Source organism: Elaeis guineensis, chromosome 14, assembly GCF_000442705.2.
Source record: "Elaeis guineensis isolate ETL-2024a chromosome 14, EG11, whole genome shotgun sequence".
NCBI classification, from domain to species: domain Eukaryota; kingdom Viridiplantae; phylum Streptophyta; class Magnoliopsida; order Arecales; family Arecaceae; genus Elaeis; species Elaeis guineensis.
In genome coordinates, this window is record NC_026006.2 from 46,307,508 (window position 1) to 46,327,140 (window position 19,633).

The window sequence follows — 19,633 nt, forward strand, 5'->3', positions numbered from 1 at the left end:
CAGCCTCAAGGTCGGGCAGTGGACGAAGAGGTATTTCTCCTTCCAATTGTGGATTGAAGAAGGGGCACCTTTCAGCAACCCCTTCTTGCCGAACTGGGGGGAGAAGTACCACCAGTCCTTTGCCGAAGGATGGCGCTTGAAAGTATAGAAGTGCCTAAACAGGGAGAGGGACGGTTGGACCTCGACTACGTGGCAAAGGGAGAGAAATCCTATCAAAAACCTAAAAGAATTCGGGGCCACAGAAGCCAAAGAGATGTCTAAGAAGCGGAAAAGGGCGACAACAAAGGAAGGAAGTGGAAGTCGGAGTCCGGCACGGAACGCCTCCTGATACAGACAAAAACGATCGGATGGGGGAGTGCTAGCCCGGTCAGAAGGGCTAGGCAGCTCCAGGTCGTACTCTGGAGGAACTCCATACTGAACCCTTATCAGAAGGAGTTCCTCCGGAGTCAGGGAACATGGAATGGCATCCGGTGCAAAAATCGGGCGGAGCCCAGCCCCAGACGCGGGTTCGTCTACAGAGCAAGGGACCTGGGGGTTTGAGGCGGAAGAACTCCCGGAACTGCAGGGAGCAGAAGAGCCGGACGACATTTCGAGTAGCTTCGAATGAGGGCTCTAAAGATCCCGAAGAAGACGGACAGGATGAGGGGCGAGGGGTCACAGAAAACTAACTCGGAGTAATACAAAAATAATGGCAAAGAAGAAGTCCCTAAGCGGTGGGAAGAAGGTTGAAGGTACTGGAACTAACCTAGATCGCTCTGAGGGACCAGAGGGATGATTTGGAGGGCGCCTACGGCTCGAGAAGATACCAACTGAAACAGGGCTCTCGAAGGGAAGGCAGACACTGATAAAACTCTGGAACGGAATAGGGCCCCTAAAGGTAGGAGGACGGGTTTAAATAGACCCTGGGATCCGGCGCCATAATGATCGCGAATCCCCCCAGGCCAGCCCGCGCCCGACACGTGTCCCACTCCTCCGGGCGGGCAGCTAAAAGCGGCTGACGAATCGACAGAGCCATTATGGCGCCGTACCTGGGCCAGTGTACCAGCGAAAATTTCGAAGGATCCCTTCGTATCACCCCGATTCGAAAAGACTCCAGCACGCGCACATTTAATGCCAAAATATATGGGGGCGGCCGTGCGCAGGATTCGAGGGGACAACTTCGGCTATGCCAATCTCTCTGTACTTCCTTCATTCGAAATTCAAACTCGAAAGTAGGGAGACTGGTGTTGGGTATAAAATACCCACAGCCAAAGTTCTCAGCAGAATCAACTCCGAGAGGACTCCGTCCGGACTCCCATTGGAGCCGGGCTCCGTCCACGACTCCAACCTCAAGGGGGACTCCGCCTGGACTCCCACGGGAGCCGGGCTCCGTCGCCAACTTCGACTGCCGGTAAGTTCCGTCCGGACTCCTACGGGAGCCGGACTTCGCACCTGACTTTAATTGCAGGGGACTCCGCCCGGACTCCTACGGGAGACGGGCTCCGCCCGCGACTTCAACTCCGAGAGGACTCCGCTCGGACTCCCGTAGGAGTCCGGGCTCCGCCTGCGACTTCAACTCCGAGAGGACTCCGCCCGGACTCCCACGGGAGCCGGGCTCCGCCCACGACTCCAACCTCAAGGGAGACTCCGTCCGGACTCCCATGGGAGCCGGGCTCCGTCGCCAACTTCAACTGCCGGTAAGATCCGTCTGAACTCCTACGGGAGCCAGACTTCACACCTGACTTCAATTGCAGGAGGACTCCACCCGGACTCCTGCGGGAGCCGGACTCCGTCATCAGCTCCGACCGCTGTCGAACTTCAGCCGACGGATTTGCACTCCCAGGCGCGACACAGCAACCACCGCGATCCCGCTCCACTTCCTGCGGCGGATTTCGCATAGCTCCATCACTCCCTGACAGGCCGCAGTAACGGTCACAGCACTGCTCCACTTCCTGCGACGGATACCGCGCGATTCTCCCATCCGCTGGCAAGTCGCGACAACGGACGCCGCTCCACTCCCCGCGGCAGACTCCACGTAGCATGCCCCGGTGATAGCCACGGGTCCACTCCACTACTCTTCGCAACAAACTCTGTCTGACCCTAGGCGGCCCACTGCCAAACGGTTACAGATATCGCTATCAGGCTACTGCCCCCTCCGCCTATAAAAGGGGGTCCCAGATACGTTATTCTATAAGCTCTTATTTTTATCTCAAAACTCTGCTAAATTCTCCGTTCGAGCATTCCATTCTTGTTGAGGCAGAGAACTGACTTGAGCGTCGGAGGGTCTTGCCAGAGCAACCCCACCTCCGGTTTAGACTTCCTTTGCAGGTCCCGGCAGCGACCGCGACTCTCTCGACTCCAGCTTCTCCGGCGCAAGCGGATTTTTGCACCAACAGTATATATATTTTTTCTTTCTTTTTTAATATGTATCTATGCGATCCAACATTATTAAGAAATAAGCGGTTTAAAATTAAAATGATAAAAATACCCTTAATAGGTGGACATTCAACTTTGCAAAAATATCCATACAATTTTACATATTTAATAGGGTATACACCCAAAAAAATCATTAAAAAATGGTTAAAACTTTGTTGAGACTTGCAAATGTTCTAATGGCTTAGTTAAATCAACTAGTCCAAAAAAAAAAAAAGCCAAACCATGTTGTTAATTTTTCTTTGTTTAAGATGTTAATTTAATTAAGTTAAAATACTGGATAATTATTATGATAATACTATTTTCTCATTTATTTTTTGATGTAGTTATCATTATTGATTCTTTGATATCCATAGACAAGAATGCTTACAAAGATGTCAAGAACTTTGATACATTGTAGTCTATGCAAATATATTTCTTTATGATAAAGTTCAATATTTATGAACTCTTTGGCCGGCTCTAGAGGTTTCACACATCTACTACGAATAGAGATAAATATATTCAAAAATTTAAAATTAGATTTTTTTTGCAAATAAATAAAGAATAAATAAAAGTATTTCAAATGTACAAAAGAAAAATAAAGTGGGCTATTTTTTCATACGATTTTATTTGATGTCATATCTATATGTTGCTTGTAACAACATTTTTCGGATATCCAAGAAACATAATGTCAAGCATTATCATTTCCTCAAAAATATATAAAAATATAAAGGAGTTCCATCTTCACCGGCATCCTTAAAAGAAAAGCTACAGAAGATTACTCCTATACTACATATAAATGGGTAAAAAAGGATACAAAAATTAATACCCTATTTCAATTATTTATTAATGCAACCAACTTACAAAAGCACATTGCTAGTCCGAATGTAAACGTAAACATGTAATTGATGCGCAAGTGATTATACATTGAGATGCATGCCTTAAAAGTAAACTTACATAATAGACAAATCCTTTAATTATTTTTTCTTTATAATTAAAGGATGGGTGCTTCCATCTTTCACAATAAAAAGAAAGAAAAAAAAATAGAGGAAAAGAAAACAACCTTTGAGAGCAAGCCGCAAGGTATTAAAACTTGGACTTAAAATAAACGAAGGTATAAAACTATGTGGTTTTAATCAAAGTGGTGAGGACAACTTTAATTGTAAGATAATGCAACAATTGCTATGATTTTTTCTTTTTACATAGAAACCCATACAGATTTTTCGAAACTACGGTTTAATTTAGCAAAAGTCTATAAAACATCAATATCTTTTCTCTTACTAAGTGAGGTTCAGAATGGGTTTAGGTTTCATGATTGGTTGGACCCATCCAGAAACTTGAATACTGGATTTTTATGTGGTCCCTTTAAAGGCCTACGTTCAACAGGGCCCAGCTTGAAGTTGCTATGGTGGCCCAAGGTGGGCCCTTGTTCATACTTGTATCCAAACCTTCTCTGGATAGAAAAACAGGGGAGTGACGTTATCATAAAGGGGGATGAGGGTGATGAAGGCCTCCCATTTCTCATCTCGCTCTTCCTTTCTCCCTACCAAAAAAAGGAGAAAAACTGTATTAAAAAAAAATCCGAAGGAAAAAAAAAAAAATGTACTCGTTATATAGTATAACAGTTCCCTGCAGCTCTAAAATTTCAAAATTTTCCACCATTTTCCCCATCCTAAGACCCAGCAGCCACCAGGCCACTTTTGGTCGCAGAACGAGGGTGAGAGCCGAGGCGCGCTCCGATGGTTTGGATACTTCCACCGTCCAAGAAGGCAGTGAACAACAAGAGGCAGAGAGCAGCAGTAACAGCAAGCCCAAGCCGCCTCCTCTTCCTTCTGCTGCTCCCGACATTGATAAAAACCTCAAGAAGGTGAGTTTCTCTGCTAATCGTTTTGTAATTCCTCTCTGTTTTCGAAATGTTTTGCAAAACTTCTCAATTTCAATGTGCTTCGTTTGTTTTCCGTGATATGTTGATTTTTTAATTTGTTTAAAAGGACAGAGATGGTAACAACTTTGGTAATGTTTGAACTTCGCGAAGTTTTCTGGAGGTGATTAATGGAAAGACGGAGAGCAGCCAGATAAGAAAGCAAAGAAGAAATAGGAGACTAAGAGAATAGTGGGGTGTCTGCTGCTAAATAATTAGTCCTTCAAACTCTTGCCGCCAAAACCCAGTCTGGTGATCTGGAGAGGAGGAGGGCGCTGATCGATCTATGTACTGAGGTGGAAGACGAAGCACCGATCTGCAGACAAAAAAGAAGAGAAAAACTCGCTGGACTTGGCTTTGGCCAAGTCTTTTGATGCCTAAGTCAGGATATTAGGAAGAATAAGAGAGAAAAGAGAGTATGGTGTAGAATAACCAATATTTTCTATATATCTCAGGTTTTAAATCCTTTTTATAGATGAAGAGTCTCTATCCCATCAGAGTTGGACTTTTTAGAGTCCGAGTCTAATTAGGGGACTATCTCTTGGCTTTTCTTTTCAGAGGATGAAAGTCCTACTGATATTATTCTTTGTTAGGTCACATGTTGGCCCAAGATATGTAGGTCAAATTTAGGCCATATCATATGCTCTTCACTTCCAAGTTCAAGTTATTTTTTTCTAGCTCAGACAAAGAAAATAATCAGATTAGCCAACTATAAGCAGGCTAGGGCTTATTTTGTCTCTTCCATCTCTTAAGGTCACATGTCGGGAGTGTGATTAAGTGCGTAAATCTCGGCTGGTCTGAGTCATTGAACTATTTCATTTTGAGAGTTACTGGGATCGATTTTTTGTGATGAGAGCTATTAAGATTAGCTCTTTGACTTATACTAGGTCGGCTTTATGACCTGTGCGAGGTCAACACATCAATTTGCTAGGGCTTCTATTGGCCGATGAGTTAACCTTGCATAGGTCAAAGAGCCGACCTACCTCGTATAGATTATAGATCCGATCTTAACAACTCTTAGCATAAAAAGCCGATTCTAATGACTCTAAAAAGAAAAGGTTTAATGATCCAGACCAGTTGAGGTTTGCACATTTGATCATACTTCTCACCTATGACTTTTAGAGATCGGTGAGGCAAGATAAGTCCAAACCTACTTACGATTGGCTAATTTGATTACTTCCTTCGTCTGAGCCAGAAAAATAACTCGGACTTGAAAGTGAGGGTATGTGATATAGCTTGAGAGAAAAGAGAGTATGGTGTAGAATAACCAATATTTTCTATATATCTCAGGTTTTAAATCCTTTTTATAGATGAAGAGTCTCTATCCCATCAGAGTTGGACTTTTTAGAGTCCGAGTCTAATTAGGGGACTATCTCTTGGCTTTTCTTTTCAGAGGATGAAAGTCCTACTGATATTATTCTTTGTTAGGTCACATGTTGGCCCAAGATATGTAGGTCAAATTTAGGCCATATCATATGCTCTTCACTTCCAAGTTCAAGTTATTTTTTTCTAGCTCAGACAAAGAAAATAATCAGATTAGCCAACTATAAGCAGGCTAGGGCTTATTTTGTCTCTTCCATCTCTTAAGGTCACATGTCGGGAGTGTGATTAAGTGCGTAAATCTCGGCTGGTCTGAGTCATTGAACTATTTCATTTTGAGAGTTACTGGGATCGATTTTTTGTGATGAGAGCTATTAAGATTAGCTCTTTGACTTATACTAGGTCGGCTTTATGACCTGTGCGAGGTCAACACATCAATTTGCTAGGGCTTCTATTGGCCGATGAGTTAACCTTGCATAGGTCAAAGAGCCGACCTACCTCGTATAGATTATAGATCCGATCTTAACAACTCTTAGCATAAAAAGCCGATTCTAATGACTCTAAAAAGAAAAGGTTTAATGATCCAGACCAGTTGAGGTTTGCACATTTGATCATACTTCTCACCTATGACTTTTAGAGATCGGTGAGGCAAGATAAGTCCAAACCTACTTACGATTGGCTAATTTGATTACTTCCTTCGTCTGAGCCAGAAAAATAACTCGGACTTGAAAGTGAGGGTATGTGATATAGCTTAAATTTGATCTGCCTATTATGGGCCAATATATGGCTTAGCCGGAGGATATTTCAGTGGAATTATTATTCTCCGACTGATCCAAATAAGGAAAGTCAAAAGGTGGTCTCCTACTTATACTCAGATTCTAAAGAGACCAACTTCGATGGGATAAAGACTCTTCATCTATAAAAAGGGCTTAAGATGTCAGATATAGAAAGCATAGGTTATTCTCCACCATGCTCTTTTTTCTCTCCTGTTGTTCCTATTACTCTGTTTGACTTACGCATTAGAGGACCCAAAGGAGCCAAATCCAGTGACCCTTGATTGCTTCTTTTTCGCAAGTCAGATCTCATATTGTGTGGCCCATCTCCAACCGAGTTGACCAATCTTTGCTAGATCGCCAACTTTGTCAGGTTGGGTTTTGGGTAGCAACACATGCATTGTTATACATTATGACACCCTCCATGTTTTGTCTTTTTCCTTCTTCAAAAAGCATCATGAGAAGCCTTATACAATCTCCTAATGCATTTCAATTAAAGATGAGGCTAAGATTTCTTAGATAAATTTTTCTAAAAAGAAACTTCTAATTAAAATTTAACTCCAGTAGACTTGGAGTTCTATACCTCCGTATCAGAACACTCTAACTTGTTTTTAGCTGTGTATTGCCTATTTAACAATTCTAGAGATGATGTCCATGATTCATTTGAAAAGTAAATGCCAAACTATATATGTCATAGTATCGGGTTTGTAATGACTAGTCTTATGTCACATGGTATAAAATGTTTGCTCTTACTATTCTCGCCATGGCCCTAGTCTTAATTCTAATGACTACATTCAAAACAAAAGTAGAAATTAGTCACTTCAAAGAATTAACTTCTTGGAATCCAATCAACTTCATGTGGCATTAAAAACATAAAGATTCCTCTTCATGCTAATGAAAAAGATTATGTCTAAGTAATTTCTTGGAATCCAATGAGATAACCAGCTAGACCTACTAGCACTATAAAACTCTCCAACGAAAACCCACATCCATATTGACATACTACGTATAATACCCTAAAGCTTGATAGATGCTAATAAAGAACATCAAAAGTAATATATCGTTAATTGTTCATCCTCAATGTCAGATTTCCTATCAGCGTTGTAAATAGACCATGTTCCTTCTTACTGTTTGTTTCATCCTTCGAGCTACTAACTTCTAAAGGCCCAATGCTAGACGTTCCTTCAACTGTGGTCCACACATGGCAAGTCATTGCTCTGCCAACATAAAACCTCATGCATTTTGATGAATACATCCTTTTCATGTGCAAGATGGATAGTACACAATTAATACATGTCACATTTAGTTTTATTCACTTCTTAAAGATCATTTATATCAACTGTTATCAAATCCGGGAATAGGTCAAATTTTTGTAATCATACATGGAGTTTCTATATCTTTATGCCTATATCAGTTTGCACAGATGTTTCCCTACCAACTCTTTAAAATGAACCTTTCATGTCATGATTTTTAGATGTTCAGAAACTTTTCTGAGTGACGGAGCACATTGTTTTGGAAAATGCAAATGGAGAGGAAAGCCATAGCATCCAATCCATGAGGTCCAACTAAAGAAATCTCCCCCATTGAGTTGGTTGAATTTGCACTTTTTTGTGTAGTAATTCCATACTATGTTGCCCATGATGGTCTCTCAGGCACAATACTCCAAATGGGAGCATCATAATTGGCACTACTTTCCCTCCTTCTCATGATGTATCAAAAATTTAAACTATTGATTGGTGAAATATGTTATCTCTCAAGGTTCTTAGAAATTGAGTTGAGATATGCAATATATACTCATCAAGTTTCGCCAAATATTTGATTAAGAATCACCACTGACAATCCTCCCATTTACATATAGTTTTTCCATTAAATGCATCAAAACTGCATAATCTGATTTATTGGCAAATACGTGACCAATTTACTGTTTATATTCTTTTTCTTCTTGAAAGTTATGGTTCTCACTTCAAGAGCACATTAATATCATGCCCTAGATTGCCATCCTAAGACAAGTTGGTAAGATTGTAAATGCCCAGTATGCTTAGCTTGAAATGGGGGAAGAAAAGGTTTGTGTATTCCAAAGGGATTACTTAATCACTTTAAATTTTCCATGTCTTATCGAACCCAATAGCATTCCTTTCATATACAAAAACTTATGATTACCTGTTATTTATGGTACAGCTTTCTTAATTTCTTCATAGATACACCATTAAGGAGTCAGTAACATTAAATAACTCACTCAATCTTGACATCGTACTTCTCTTAATACCTACAAGTGTTTCATATATATTAATTAGAAAAGTCTAGCAAATATAATCAGCAGTTCCTAGAAATGTCTGCTTGACTTTTCATTTCTACTGTATCGACTGATCTATTTAAATTGTGACCTTTTTAGATTTAGCTTATATCTTTTCTCTTTCTCGAGTATCTGCAATAAGAGAGATTCTTTTTAATTCAAAAATGGCTAAACAATCAATTGATATAGAAAAGTTTGGGCTTTTATTTTTATGGATGTATAGGAGAACTAGGAAAACTGATTATTCAGTCATACACCTTCTGATTCATACTATTAGGTTGCAGTTTTTTTTCCTTTATTACTGGTTATAAAGGTATAAAAAAAAAACAAGAAGATGACTAGGTATGAATCTTTTATTAATCAAATCACATTTCATTGTAAATGGACAGCTGAAGAACTGTGGAGTGAGGTTCATCAACATCCATTTACTATTCCACTCATTAGAAATAAATGTACTGTTAATATGTCCATGTGGTAAACCCCAGGCCCCTATACCAGTCATCATCTAATCATAAATGGTCAGAGACCAATATGGCTCTTTCTGTCTGACATATAAGACAGGTTTGCAAGTAGTTTTCTTTTTCCCCCTAAATGGTGCATTATGTTGTTATCTTCTATATTAATAGATAAACATAGATAAACATAGCTATTAAGTGTATTCTTTATTCATGGTGTAAGCCTAAACTTGGATTGCATCTGTAGAGTCAGTGTACACATGCACATTCAATGTATTCATTCTAGTTGGGTATTATTTTCCCAAGTCCATATATAGCTTCATGCCCAGATAGTTCATTCATTCAGTGTTTACTATTTATTTGTATTATAACCTAGTACCCTCGCTCCGTGACCATCATGAAAACTTGGATGGCGCTACTTATCACTGAGATCCCTGTCATGTTACAAGCATTGCCATAAGTACAGTGACAACGTCCATCGGACATTTGTCACAATAGATTGATTTAGTTCTCAGTCTGCAATGGATATCTTGTCTAATGAGGTAATTCTTTGTGGTACCTGGAGAGATAAGACTTTTATCTGAAGTTGACTTCCAATTAACTGCAAATAGTTGATAAGTGTTAACTATATGAGGTTTGGTTTGTCTTCGCATATCTTCTGCTTTCTTGTTAGTCCTGTATTCATGAGTTTCTGGCTAAAATGTTTTTGAGTTGTGAATAAGCAGTGTCAATGACTCTTGAGATCCATATGATGGGTAGATTTGTCTGAATATTCCCCACATCCAGGAGTGGCACATTTTAACCTCCATTTACTTTGAATCTGTTTTCAGTTTCTTTGTTAAAACTCTCTTGGCTGTCCTTCCTTCTGCTTTTTCTACTTTCATCTACCTATTTAAACTAAATTAGATTCCAAGTTCACTATCATTTGCTTCTTAACCGTTCAAAAGGACATCTTCTAAAAAAGCTACTTTGAATACTTTTTTTTTTTAATTGCATTTTTGGGTTTTTTTTTTCCTTTTCTTTTTTTCTTTTATACAAGCTATGTTTATGCCTAAGTCATCATTAGCATGTGGACTGGTCTATAATGCTTTGCCCAAATTTGGATAATTGACCTTTTTTAATCTTGGTAAGTTGTGCTCACCTTTGTTTCTTAAGATGGAAATAGGGTGGCTTAGTGTATGAGGTTCTTGCCATTGTGGGGTTTGGAGAGGGTTAGTTATATGCAGTTTTACCCATCCATACAAAGCGGTTGTTTCCATGTTTTGGACCTATGACTCCAGGTAACAATGGAGCAATCTTTTTTTCTCGAGACCTACAAAACCAAAAGCCTTAATCCTGATCATTTATTCCAAACCTCACCATCTACCCACCTGGTTCGCTACCAGTAAATAATTTTTCATACCTTGTGGACCAGATGCCTGGTTTGCTATCAGTAATTGATCTTTCGTACCTTGCTGACCAGATGTCGCATGACTTTTACCATTAGGTGCCAACTATTGCTTTGGTTTCCTGGGGCTTTCTTCTATGCTTCTTAGTTCTTACTCCATCCACGTATGCAATCATCATATGCGCCCTTCCTGATCTAGCCATGTTCTATTATAGGCACCATTGAGTTTTTGCCTTCCACTCTCCGTGAATACCATCTTATTTTTAGTAACTTCCATCCATCACATCTTTGGCCGTTTCTGCCTTCTTTTCTTTGGATCCGTCTTCTTTAATGTGGCTTTGTCTTGCCTTTGTGCCATTGTTTGGTCTGACCTTCTGCCTTTGGGTGTTGGGTTCAAACTTTATTTTATTATGTAAATCTTTTCTGCCTTTGTAGTCTTTAGCATTGATTAATAGGTTTGTATCATCCTTGGCTTTGGACATGTATTCGGCTGTCATAATCAACTTATATTGAGACTCCATGTCGGTCTTTCCTATTGTCAATTAACTTTCTATAGGCCACCTGCTTCCCTTAAAGTCAACATTGTTGCCTTATCCAAAATGCTTGACTGCATCTCCGACATCTATAAGCATAGTTTTCCATTGTGATGTCACAAGTTCAATGGATCTCTTCCACAGTTCCACTTCTACTATTTAGAGGCTCCTTTGTTCAGTTTTAGGCTACTATGCTACCTCCTTTCTGCTTCTTCTTCGCAAACAATGGATTTCACTATCTGTTGTTCTGTCGTTGATGAGGCATATTGAGATATGGTCCTCCTCAAGTTAGAAACCACGTGCTAAAAAGTACTAACATAGCCTATCATGAAGTGGATCCTAAATAGATTATATAATATTAAAGGCACTGTATAAAGTGCTTTTTACCTTTTAATAATTTTAATGAGTTTATACATGCATTATGTGTAAAGTGTGGGTATAGATGCATCTCTAATGTAGGCTTATGGTCATTGGATGAGTTTTATAGGTGATTACATTGGCTTCATGTCCTCTTAAATACACACTGCAGCACTTTCACCTGAATCTGTAGAGATGAAAAAAAGAGGGAAAATGAAGGATGACTATAATCCCTAGCTCAACAGTTTACATGGTGTCCTTTGTAATTTTGTTGGATTTCACCAACTTGCATCAGGTTTCACAATCCACATTCTGTTTTCACTCTTAGGGGTTTTCTAGGTTATTGTTTCCATAACTGATGGGTGCATAGACATATATGATTGTGTGCATATGCAGCTTCCTAAGCTTTATGTCATTAACAGGTTGTTCAGAAGACTGCTTCGACTTTTGCACCAAGAGCTTCCACTGCCACCAAGAACCCAGCTGTACCTGGAACTGCTTTATATACTCTTTTTGAGGTTCAAGGCTATGCCTCAATGTTATTTGGTGGAGCCCTTTCATTTAATCTGATATTCCCATCAAATGAACCAGATATATGGAGACTAATGGGGATGTGGTCCGTTTGGATGTTCAGTAAGTCATGCTCCATTCTTGAAATCTCTGGCTCATTTCTTTTCAAATCTAATCTTGTATCCTTTTTCATCCTATCCCCATAAAATAATGGGAATTCTTGAAACACTGTCAAAAATGACCAACCATTATATTTTCTGCTTTTGCTTTCTTGCTCTTTGATATTCTTTTCCTCTCCTCTTTATGCATATGTTTCTGCAAAATAAGTTCTTTCAGTGATGGAAGAAAAAATAGTAATTAAATGTATCTTTGTGCATGACTCTCATCCATGCAAATCTTTTGATGCCTCTCCATTTTTGAAACTACTCCAAAAAGAAACTTTATGCTTCCTCTAAATTTAATATGCTTCTTTTTGTGTTTTGTTTAGAAAACTCAATAACAATGTCAACCCTTGGAAGAACTCCCTAAAAGTATTTTAGTTTCAAGTCGTTCAACCTTAAGGTCATGTGAAAGTTTTCTATTGTTTGGTGCAAAGTTTCTAAAGTTATGATGTTTTCTCTATATCTTGGAGTCATGTTTCATGCTTTGTCATTAAAATCTCTGTAGTAGTACACTGAACAGCTTCTCTTAGCCCTGCAACTTGTTGTCCTGCTTTGCTATTTTACTATTGTAGCTCAATCTGAGTTAATATTCCAATCAGATGAAGGATTTGAACCCCCTCCATCATCCATGACCAAAAATTTATTCATTGACTAAGATTTGCTTGTATCTGATAATAGCTTATTTTATGGATTTTAGGAGCATCTTGTTATTAAAGTATGCTAAGAAAATCTTCACAAAAAAAGACATGCAAAATCCATCTTATCTAAATTTGTTAAACAAATCAAGAACTTTTTGAGGCATCATGTAATGGTACACATGGAACAGAATCTTGCACCACATATCCAGTTAAAAGTCTTATTACTAAAGTTGGGTATTCAGGGAAATGCCAAATAAGGACATTAAGCTTTTGTAGTGATATGCACAATATAAAAATATTGATTGTCAATTGTGGCCTTATTAAATGCAAAACCTAATCCACTTGTCCTGAAAATTACTAGATTTTTTTTTTTTTTGCATGTTTAGGTTTTTGGAGATCTGAATTGTCATAATTTTCTTAAACTATTAGATTAAAGATTAATGTACACCAGAAATAGAATAATCAAGGTTAAAAGTTTCACATTGTTTGAGGCGCTGTAAGGATGCTCTTCCCTTTAGAGCTGTACTTGCCCTAACATGATGCAAATGGATAATGTAGCCTACTCCCAAAATAAAAGAACAACTTCACTGCTTTCTTGTGCTGCACTCCTAAGAGAAGGATGAATGTTTGATTCAATTTAACCAAACTTGAAGGAAAAACCAACTAGTAAGAACTCAAATAGTGGACTGACTCTCTGTACTGATTCATTAATTCTTTCCCTTAAGACTTATACTTGCTGTGTCTTAAGTGAGAGAGAACTTTATTGCAAGTTGAAAGATTGATTGGCTGGCCCTTGGCCATTCTATCTAAATGAATGGATGCTAAGAGAACGTTTTCAAGGAGTCATTCCATTGATTTATGCAATCTTTATCCCTGGGAGCATCTGTTAATCCAGTGGGTATATTTTTGGGTGGTCATATCATCCAAGAAGATGTGTGCCTTAGGAGAAAGAAATGCATCCTTCCTTTAATAACGAAATGGATTCATCTTAATAGGCAAGGAGATGTCTGTTTGTGCATATAGAAGAGGGGAATATTTATATGTGTGTGTAGAGAGAGAGAGAGAGAGGTCAGTTCATGGTGGACTGGCTGAATTGAACCTAGCTACTTATGCATGCACTGATGAGGCACCAAGTGGCATGGCTTCGCAAGACCGAAGATAAGTGGCACCCACCCATTTCTGTAAACAATGTGTCTGTTCAAAGTCTCAGACATGAAAGCTTTACGAAGGGTAGAGGCTTTTTTTTTTTTGGGCTTAAGAAAGTGTAGTAGTATTTTGGCAGGTTATTCCCTGGCTTCAATACTACAAAGCTACCTATATTTACAGGGAAGCAGATAAGGTTGCTGATTGGTTAGCAGGTTATGCTATCTCTACGCTATCCTATTGATGGAGTTTATCTCCTTTGGATGGATCAGTTAGGAGTTTTTTATCCAAAGCAAGACATGAATCCTCTCTTCCTTAAAACACCCCCCACCCCCCAAACAACAAAAAAAAAAAAAAAGAAAAAAAAAAAAAGCAATAGTTGTATAAGTAAATGTAGGCATGGAAAACTTACTGATTCTGCATGATAGAAGTCTTTCGAATCACTAAGCAGTAGTTTAGAATGTAAATTATTGAATTTTCTTGTCTATTTAATTCTTTATCTTTAGGTATTAAAATCTTACTCCCAATAATTGTAATGATAATATTATGGGATTAGCAGATGATGCCACCTTTTATTCTAGGTATATTTTTATTCCTTTGCTGTTTCACTTCTTAAATTGTATTATGAGGCAACTCTTCTCTTTTTAAAGTCTCACGATTTTTCTCTTGATTTGTGAAAATCTTTATGGATGATGTGCAAAAAATTTTGCTTCTATGTCATGATCAAACTTGTAGAGGTCAGTTTCACAGAGAAGAAAGGCAGGTCATCTTTCATTAATGGATTTATTTCTTATATGCTTCAAAATAGACGGATGTACTGGTAGTTTTTATAATTATCTACTTCTCTAGTAGGTGAAATGAATTGAAGAAGCAGGTGTCCACGCATCTACAGATGGTTTTTGTAAAAGATTAACTTCTTGTGTCATCAAAGGAAATCACTGAAACTACAAGAGTTGTTTAGCCAGTAGTCCAATTGTATTGCGACTTGTTTCATGCTGTTAATGGCTTTAGCACATTTGTTGAAGAAGTCGACCGATGGTACAAGTTCATCAGGTTCTGTAGGCAAATCTTTTAACATAGTCATGTTCATTAGGTTTTGCGGACAATTCAAGTTCATCAAATTCAGCACTAGTTTTATGAAATTGCACTCTCTTTAGGTTTTGTAAGACAGGTAGGTTGACCTTAAAAGGCTTATGTAGAGACTTCCTACAATTTACTAGTCCTACAGTTCATCTATAGGTTATACATTTTGTTAACAAAGTTTACATGTGATACGTTCATACATAAGATATCCTACCCAAGGTTTTAAATCCCGTGAAATAGAGTTGTCCTAGTTTCTCCCCAGAACAGGATGCACCATTGTCTTGTCCCATCCCGAAGATGTCTTGATCGAGTTTCCCAATAGGTGCCCTTCTTCTTTCTACTCTACTTTCCTTTCTTTCTTTCTTTGTTTTTGCCTACTTTCTTTCCTTCTTCCTTTGTTCTTTTTTCTTCTTCCTTCATTTCTTTCCTTTTTCTGCTTCTTTTCTTCCTGTCTTCTTCCTTTCTTTCTTTTCGTCTTCCTTCCTTTCTTTCATTCCTCTTTCTTCTTCTTTCTTTGTGTGGATGGGTTACACAGTGCTGCCCTATCCCAGTCCCATTTTATCATAAGAAGGGAACAAAAGGGCTAGGAAGCCCCTTGTCCCACTGAGCTCGAAAACCTTGATCCTATCTTTGAGAAGTTTCATAATAGAAGTCAAGTTACTCATGCTGGACTTCTAGTGCATCATTTTGGGAATCCTCATCTTTTCCATGTTCTACATTTTCTCTTTATCTTTTGGCTGTGCTCACAAGGTTTAAACAATCAGCATTGGTTCAGCACATTATCTTGAAGATTAATGATAGCACTTAACTAAAGATGATGGTTGTGGCTTGATTGTCCCCAGGGCATACCCTATACCTAAGACATGGTGAACCATCGAAGTTGATTACCTACACGATTCATCAAATGTAGACCAAAATGCAGGTGTTTCTGATAGTTTCTGATGGTAAATCAATACAACTTTTTTTTTTCTTTTTGTTGGTGCTCAAAAACCATCTTTTGTTCATCAAGTCATCAAAACATTTGAATTTTGTTCATAGGCACTTTGGACATTTTACATTATGATGAAAAGTGCAGGTCATTGATTTAGATGTCCCACCATCATGTATCTTTGGTTATATACGCCACAGGCATCAAACCATCCCAATGTATGAAAATTATGTCAGCTAAGCTGTGATATAGAATGTATATTCCCTTTAATAATCATGTATTTTTGCTAATTGAAATTAAATCTTTATGCAGCTATTCCTTCCCTTCGAGCACGTGACTGCTCTCAGAATGAGAAAGAAGCTCTGAACTACCTCTTTCTTCTCATTCCTCTACTCAATGTTGTGATACCATTTTTCTGGAAGTCTTTCTCGATTGTCTGGTCTGCAGATACCATTGCTTTCTTTGTGATGTATGCATGGAAGGTACTTTCTCATAATCTTATAAACTACTGACTTTGTTCCTATTTATCCTTTACCCTACATAAATTTGCCTGTCTCCAGCTTGGGTGGCTTCAGAGGTCAGAATGAGAGGCTGGTTTGGTGGCTAAAGTTCAACAAATTTCTCATTCAGTAAATAAGCCTAGGTGTTCACACAAACAGTGACAAGGAAGTTTCCTTCAAAATTATCTCAAGACTTAGACATTAAAATTGAAGCTTTCGAGCCTTTGACTTGATTGAACAGACTGGTGATTATTCACCTATCAAGTATGAGGGAAATCAACAACTTTTACTTGTGGCAATTCACTCCTTTTTTTCATGTACATTAGAGGAGTATTGCGAGGAACTTGCCTTGGAAGAAGAATAGGAAATTGGCTGAGGAACCTGGTTATTTACGGGGGCTTGTTCTGAAGCATGCATTTTCATCTTCCACTTATTTGTGTAACTGGAAAACTTTGTTGGTGCCAACGTTAGATGAACTTATATTTTTTTATCAGTTACATACTATAGCAACCAAGTGTATTTGCTTGCTTTGTTCCTTTTATCTTTTTACATGTTTACTAATATTAGATGTACTCAGTGCCAATATTGGCTAACAAGTGGAAGAAGCTGCCATGGAGGAGATAGTGTTGCACAGATCACTTGAAAATAAAAATTTTCAAAAATTATTCTAAATCGTGAGATTGAGCAAGTTTTTAAATTTGAACTTGGTTTTGATGGCATCAAAAGGTGCTGGCCTGGCCTTGGATGCATCGCAGAAGGCCTGAGAATGGGCCTTCTTCTTTTGCAAATATGTTTATAGACTGGGTCTCGTTTTTGGGGTAGAGTTTTTTCCTATCATTTTCCTCGCTTTAGGTGTCTTCTCTTTCTTTTATGTTTCTTTTCTTCAACTCCTGTATGCAACTTTTGTCTCATTTTATTTATCAAAGAAATGCAGGCTGGCTTGCCTGTTTTGCCCAAAAAAATATTGTTTGCAAAAAACTGATAACAAAAGTAAGGAATAATAAAATTTTGTGCAGATGCCATCTTCAACATCCATGGCAATATGGTATTTTACTGATTTGTAAAGAAACAAGAACATAAAGTCAACAATGGTACAGAACTTGCGCTGATAATCAAAACCATCCAACTAAACTCAGATTAAAACCTTGAACCTAACGTAGTTAATTATGGGACTCCAGTCTTGGAGAGAATTCATCATTACAGTCAGAGAGATGTGTCTTATAATTCGAGGTGTTTTCATCCAATTCAACTGTCGATTGTACATTTTATATGGAAAATAAATAACTTATAAAAAGGGTACCAGTGTACCATAATTCTCATATATAAACATTATACTGTTGATCCTTAACTTCCCTGTTGGACCCCACCTTGTTGTGTTGGTTTCTATCTAAGATCTTTGTAGCTCCTCACATTGCCGGTTATTTTCTATTGCAGTGTCATTAAGTTGGAGAAGTAATGGCTGTTATAACTATTTTAACATTCAATAACGTTTTCAACCAGAACCGTTATAATTAAATAACACTAGGATTTTAAATCTTGTAATTTTTTTACACTCAGCTCTCATTTCTTGTAAAGACTAATTTGAACACTGCCATTCAAAATTTCAAATAGGAGACTTGGCATAATTTCTTCCTTTTAAAAAGAGGAGGCCAGTTTAATCATATGTATAGGTGACCAAGTTGTAATTTAAGTCTGAAGGTCAAGATATTCCAACCATCATATCTCCACCATATTCGACCGGTCTTTTATCGGCCAATTTCTCCTCTCCAAAATGCTTTGGTACTTAGTTACCGTATTGTTGATATATACCGTATTCTGTAGAAATACTCCGAAAGTGCACATGAATCTTTTGCATTAAAGATTGATGTGGGAATGACATATGACCATGTCAAATGAACTCTTTTCCAAGAACTCCATCTCATCTCTTTTTTTGTGGATAAATTTTGTACTTTTAATAGAGTGTATCTCCTCTTGTTTTAACTCAATGGTAATCAATGGCGCAGCTGATCTCTGGTTGAAGGCCTCTTTTTCTCTTTGCAAGTTCAAAGCCGTGTTCCATTTCTGTAACCTAACTTCAAGAGCACGCTCCTCCACCAGTCCCAGCCACATCAACTTTGGAGTGCCCCTCCTTTTGGTTGCATTTTAAATGCAATGTTGATGTAAGTTGTAAATCTTTTTAGGCTCTCGTATTGGTGTGATGGTAACAGACTCCAATGGAAACTACATTATCAGTCAAGCATTCCATTATTCTCTATGCTCCATTGAGAAAGCAGAAGCTCAAGCCTTTGAAAGTGGCATTCTATTATTGAAACATATAAATTTTTCTACATTTATCCTAGAAGGAGATGCACCATTATTCACTCCTTGGTATTTGAGTAATTACTTGCCGATTGTAAAAGCTTCCTCCAACACTTGAATCTAGTTCAGATATTTCATTCTCCTTGTACCTCAAATAAGTGTGGTCATTTGCTATACAAGCATTCTGACAATTCATATTATAACTTGATCTTCATCCTCTTCACCTTTCTCGCTGTCTAATATCAACAAGTAGAAAAATCTATCAAATTACACTATGGACCTTTTGGAATAAAAGTACTTAGGAGCTTTCTATCGAAAAAAGAAAAAAGAAAAACTAATCATTATTTGCTAATATGAGTAGCTTTTCATATATACTTATACCCATCATTTTAAAAATATAGAATTCTTTCAAAATACTACAAATATGGAACATACACACACACACAAAGATAGCCTACCTATGGTCCTTAGTAGGCCTAACTACTTGGTATCTTGTAGTTAGCTAGATCCTGTTCATAGATCCTGATCCCAGGTGGTATCAAAGCTCTATCTTTATCTTTAGATAGGGTACGATACTACACTCCTCGTGGTATCAGAGCCAAGAAACTCTTTCTTTAGAGCTATGGAACTCTTTCTTTTCTGCAGGAAAAGAAAGTGTTAGAATCTTTAGATATCTAGCTCTGTCTTTGTTCCAATCTCTTGTATCAGGTAGATATCTAGAGTATTTACTACTTTGAGAAGTCAGATAAGGAGTACTGCCGTTTGTTGCCCATTAAGGTCAGGAAGAGCTGTTGTTGGGCTTTTAGGCATCTCAAATACCACTCTCAGATCAGGAAAATACTATAGTTATTGAACTGATATTTTAGATTTCTACAAAGATGAATTTTTATCTAGAAATTTTTTTACTTCTTCTTCTTCTAGGAGGGAAGGTACTTCCATGGA

The 19,633-nt window shown here is 38.2% G+C and overlaps 1 protein-coding gene across 1 annotated transcript; it reads left to right on the forward strand.

The window, feature by feature from the left end:
* The first annotated feature begins 3,902 nt into the window (after window positions 1–3,902).
* Window positions 3,903–16,890, forward strand: LOC105057862 (protein RESISTANCE TO PHYTOPHTHORA 1, chloroplastic). The gene is made up of 4 exons (XM_010940581.4): window positions 3,903–4,258; window positions 11,853–12,063; window positions 16,206–16,375; window positions 16,454–16,890. Exons 1-4 carry the CDS (start codon window positions 3,992–3,994, stop codon window positions 16,478–16,480), a joined length of 675 nt encoding a protein of 224 aa, XP_010938883.3. The 5' UTR covers window positions 3,903–3,991; the 3' UTR covers window positions 16,481–16,890.
* The last annotated feature ends 2,743 nt before the right edge of the window (window positions 16,891–19,633 follow it).

What these genes read in the sequence shown, in the direction of transcription:
- LOC105057862 (XM_010940581.4), top strand. Translation starts at nt 3,992, where the DNA reads ATGTACTCGTTATATAGTATAACAGTTCCCTGCAGCTCTAAAATTTCA. An exon ending in TTGATAAAAACCTCAAGAAG is followed by an intron (nt 4,259 to 11,852) that starts GTGAGTTTCTCT and finishes TGTCATTAACAG; the next exon opens with GTTGTTCAGAAGACTGCTTC. An exon ending in GTGGTCCGTTTGGATGTTCA is followed by an intron (nt 12,064 to 16,205) that starts GTAAGTCATGCT and finishes ATCTTTATGCAG; the next exon opens with CTATTCCTTCCCTTCGAGCA.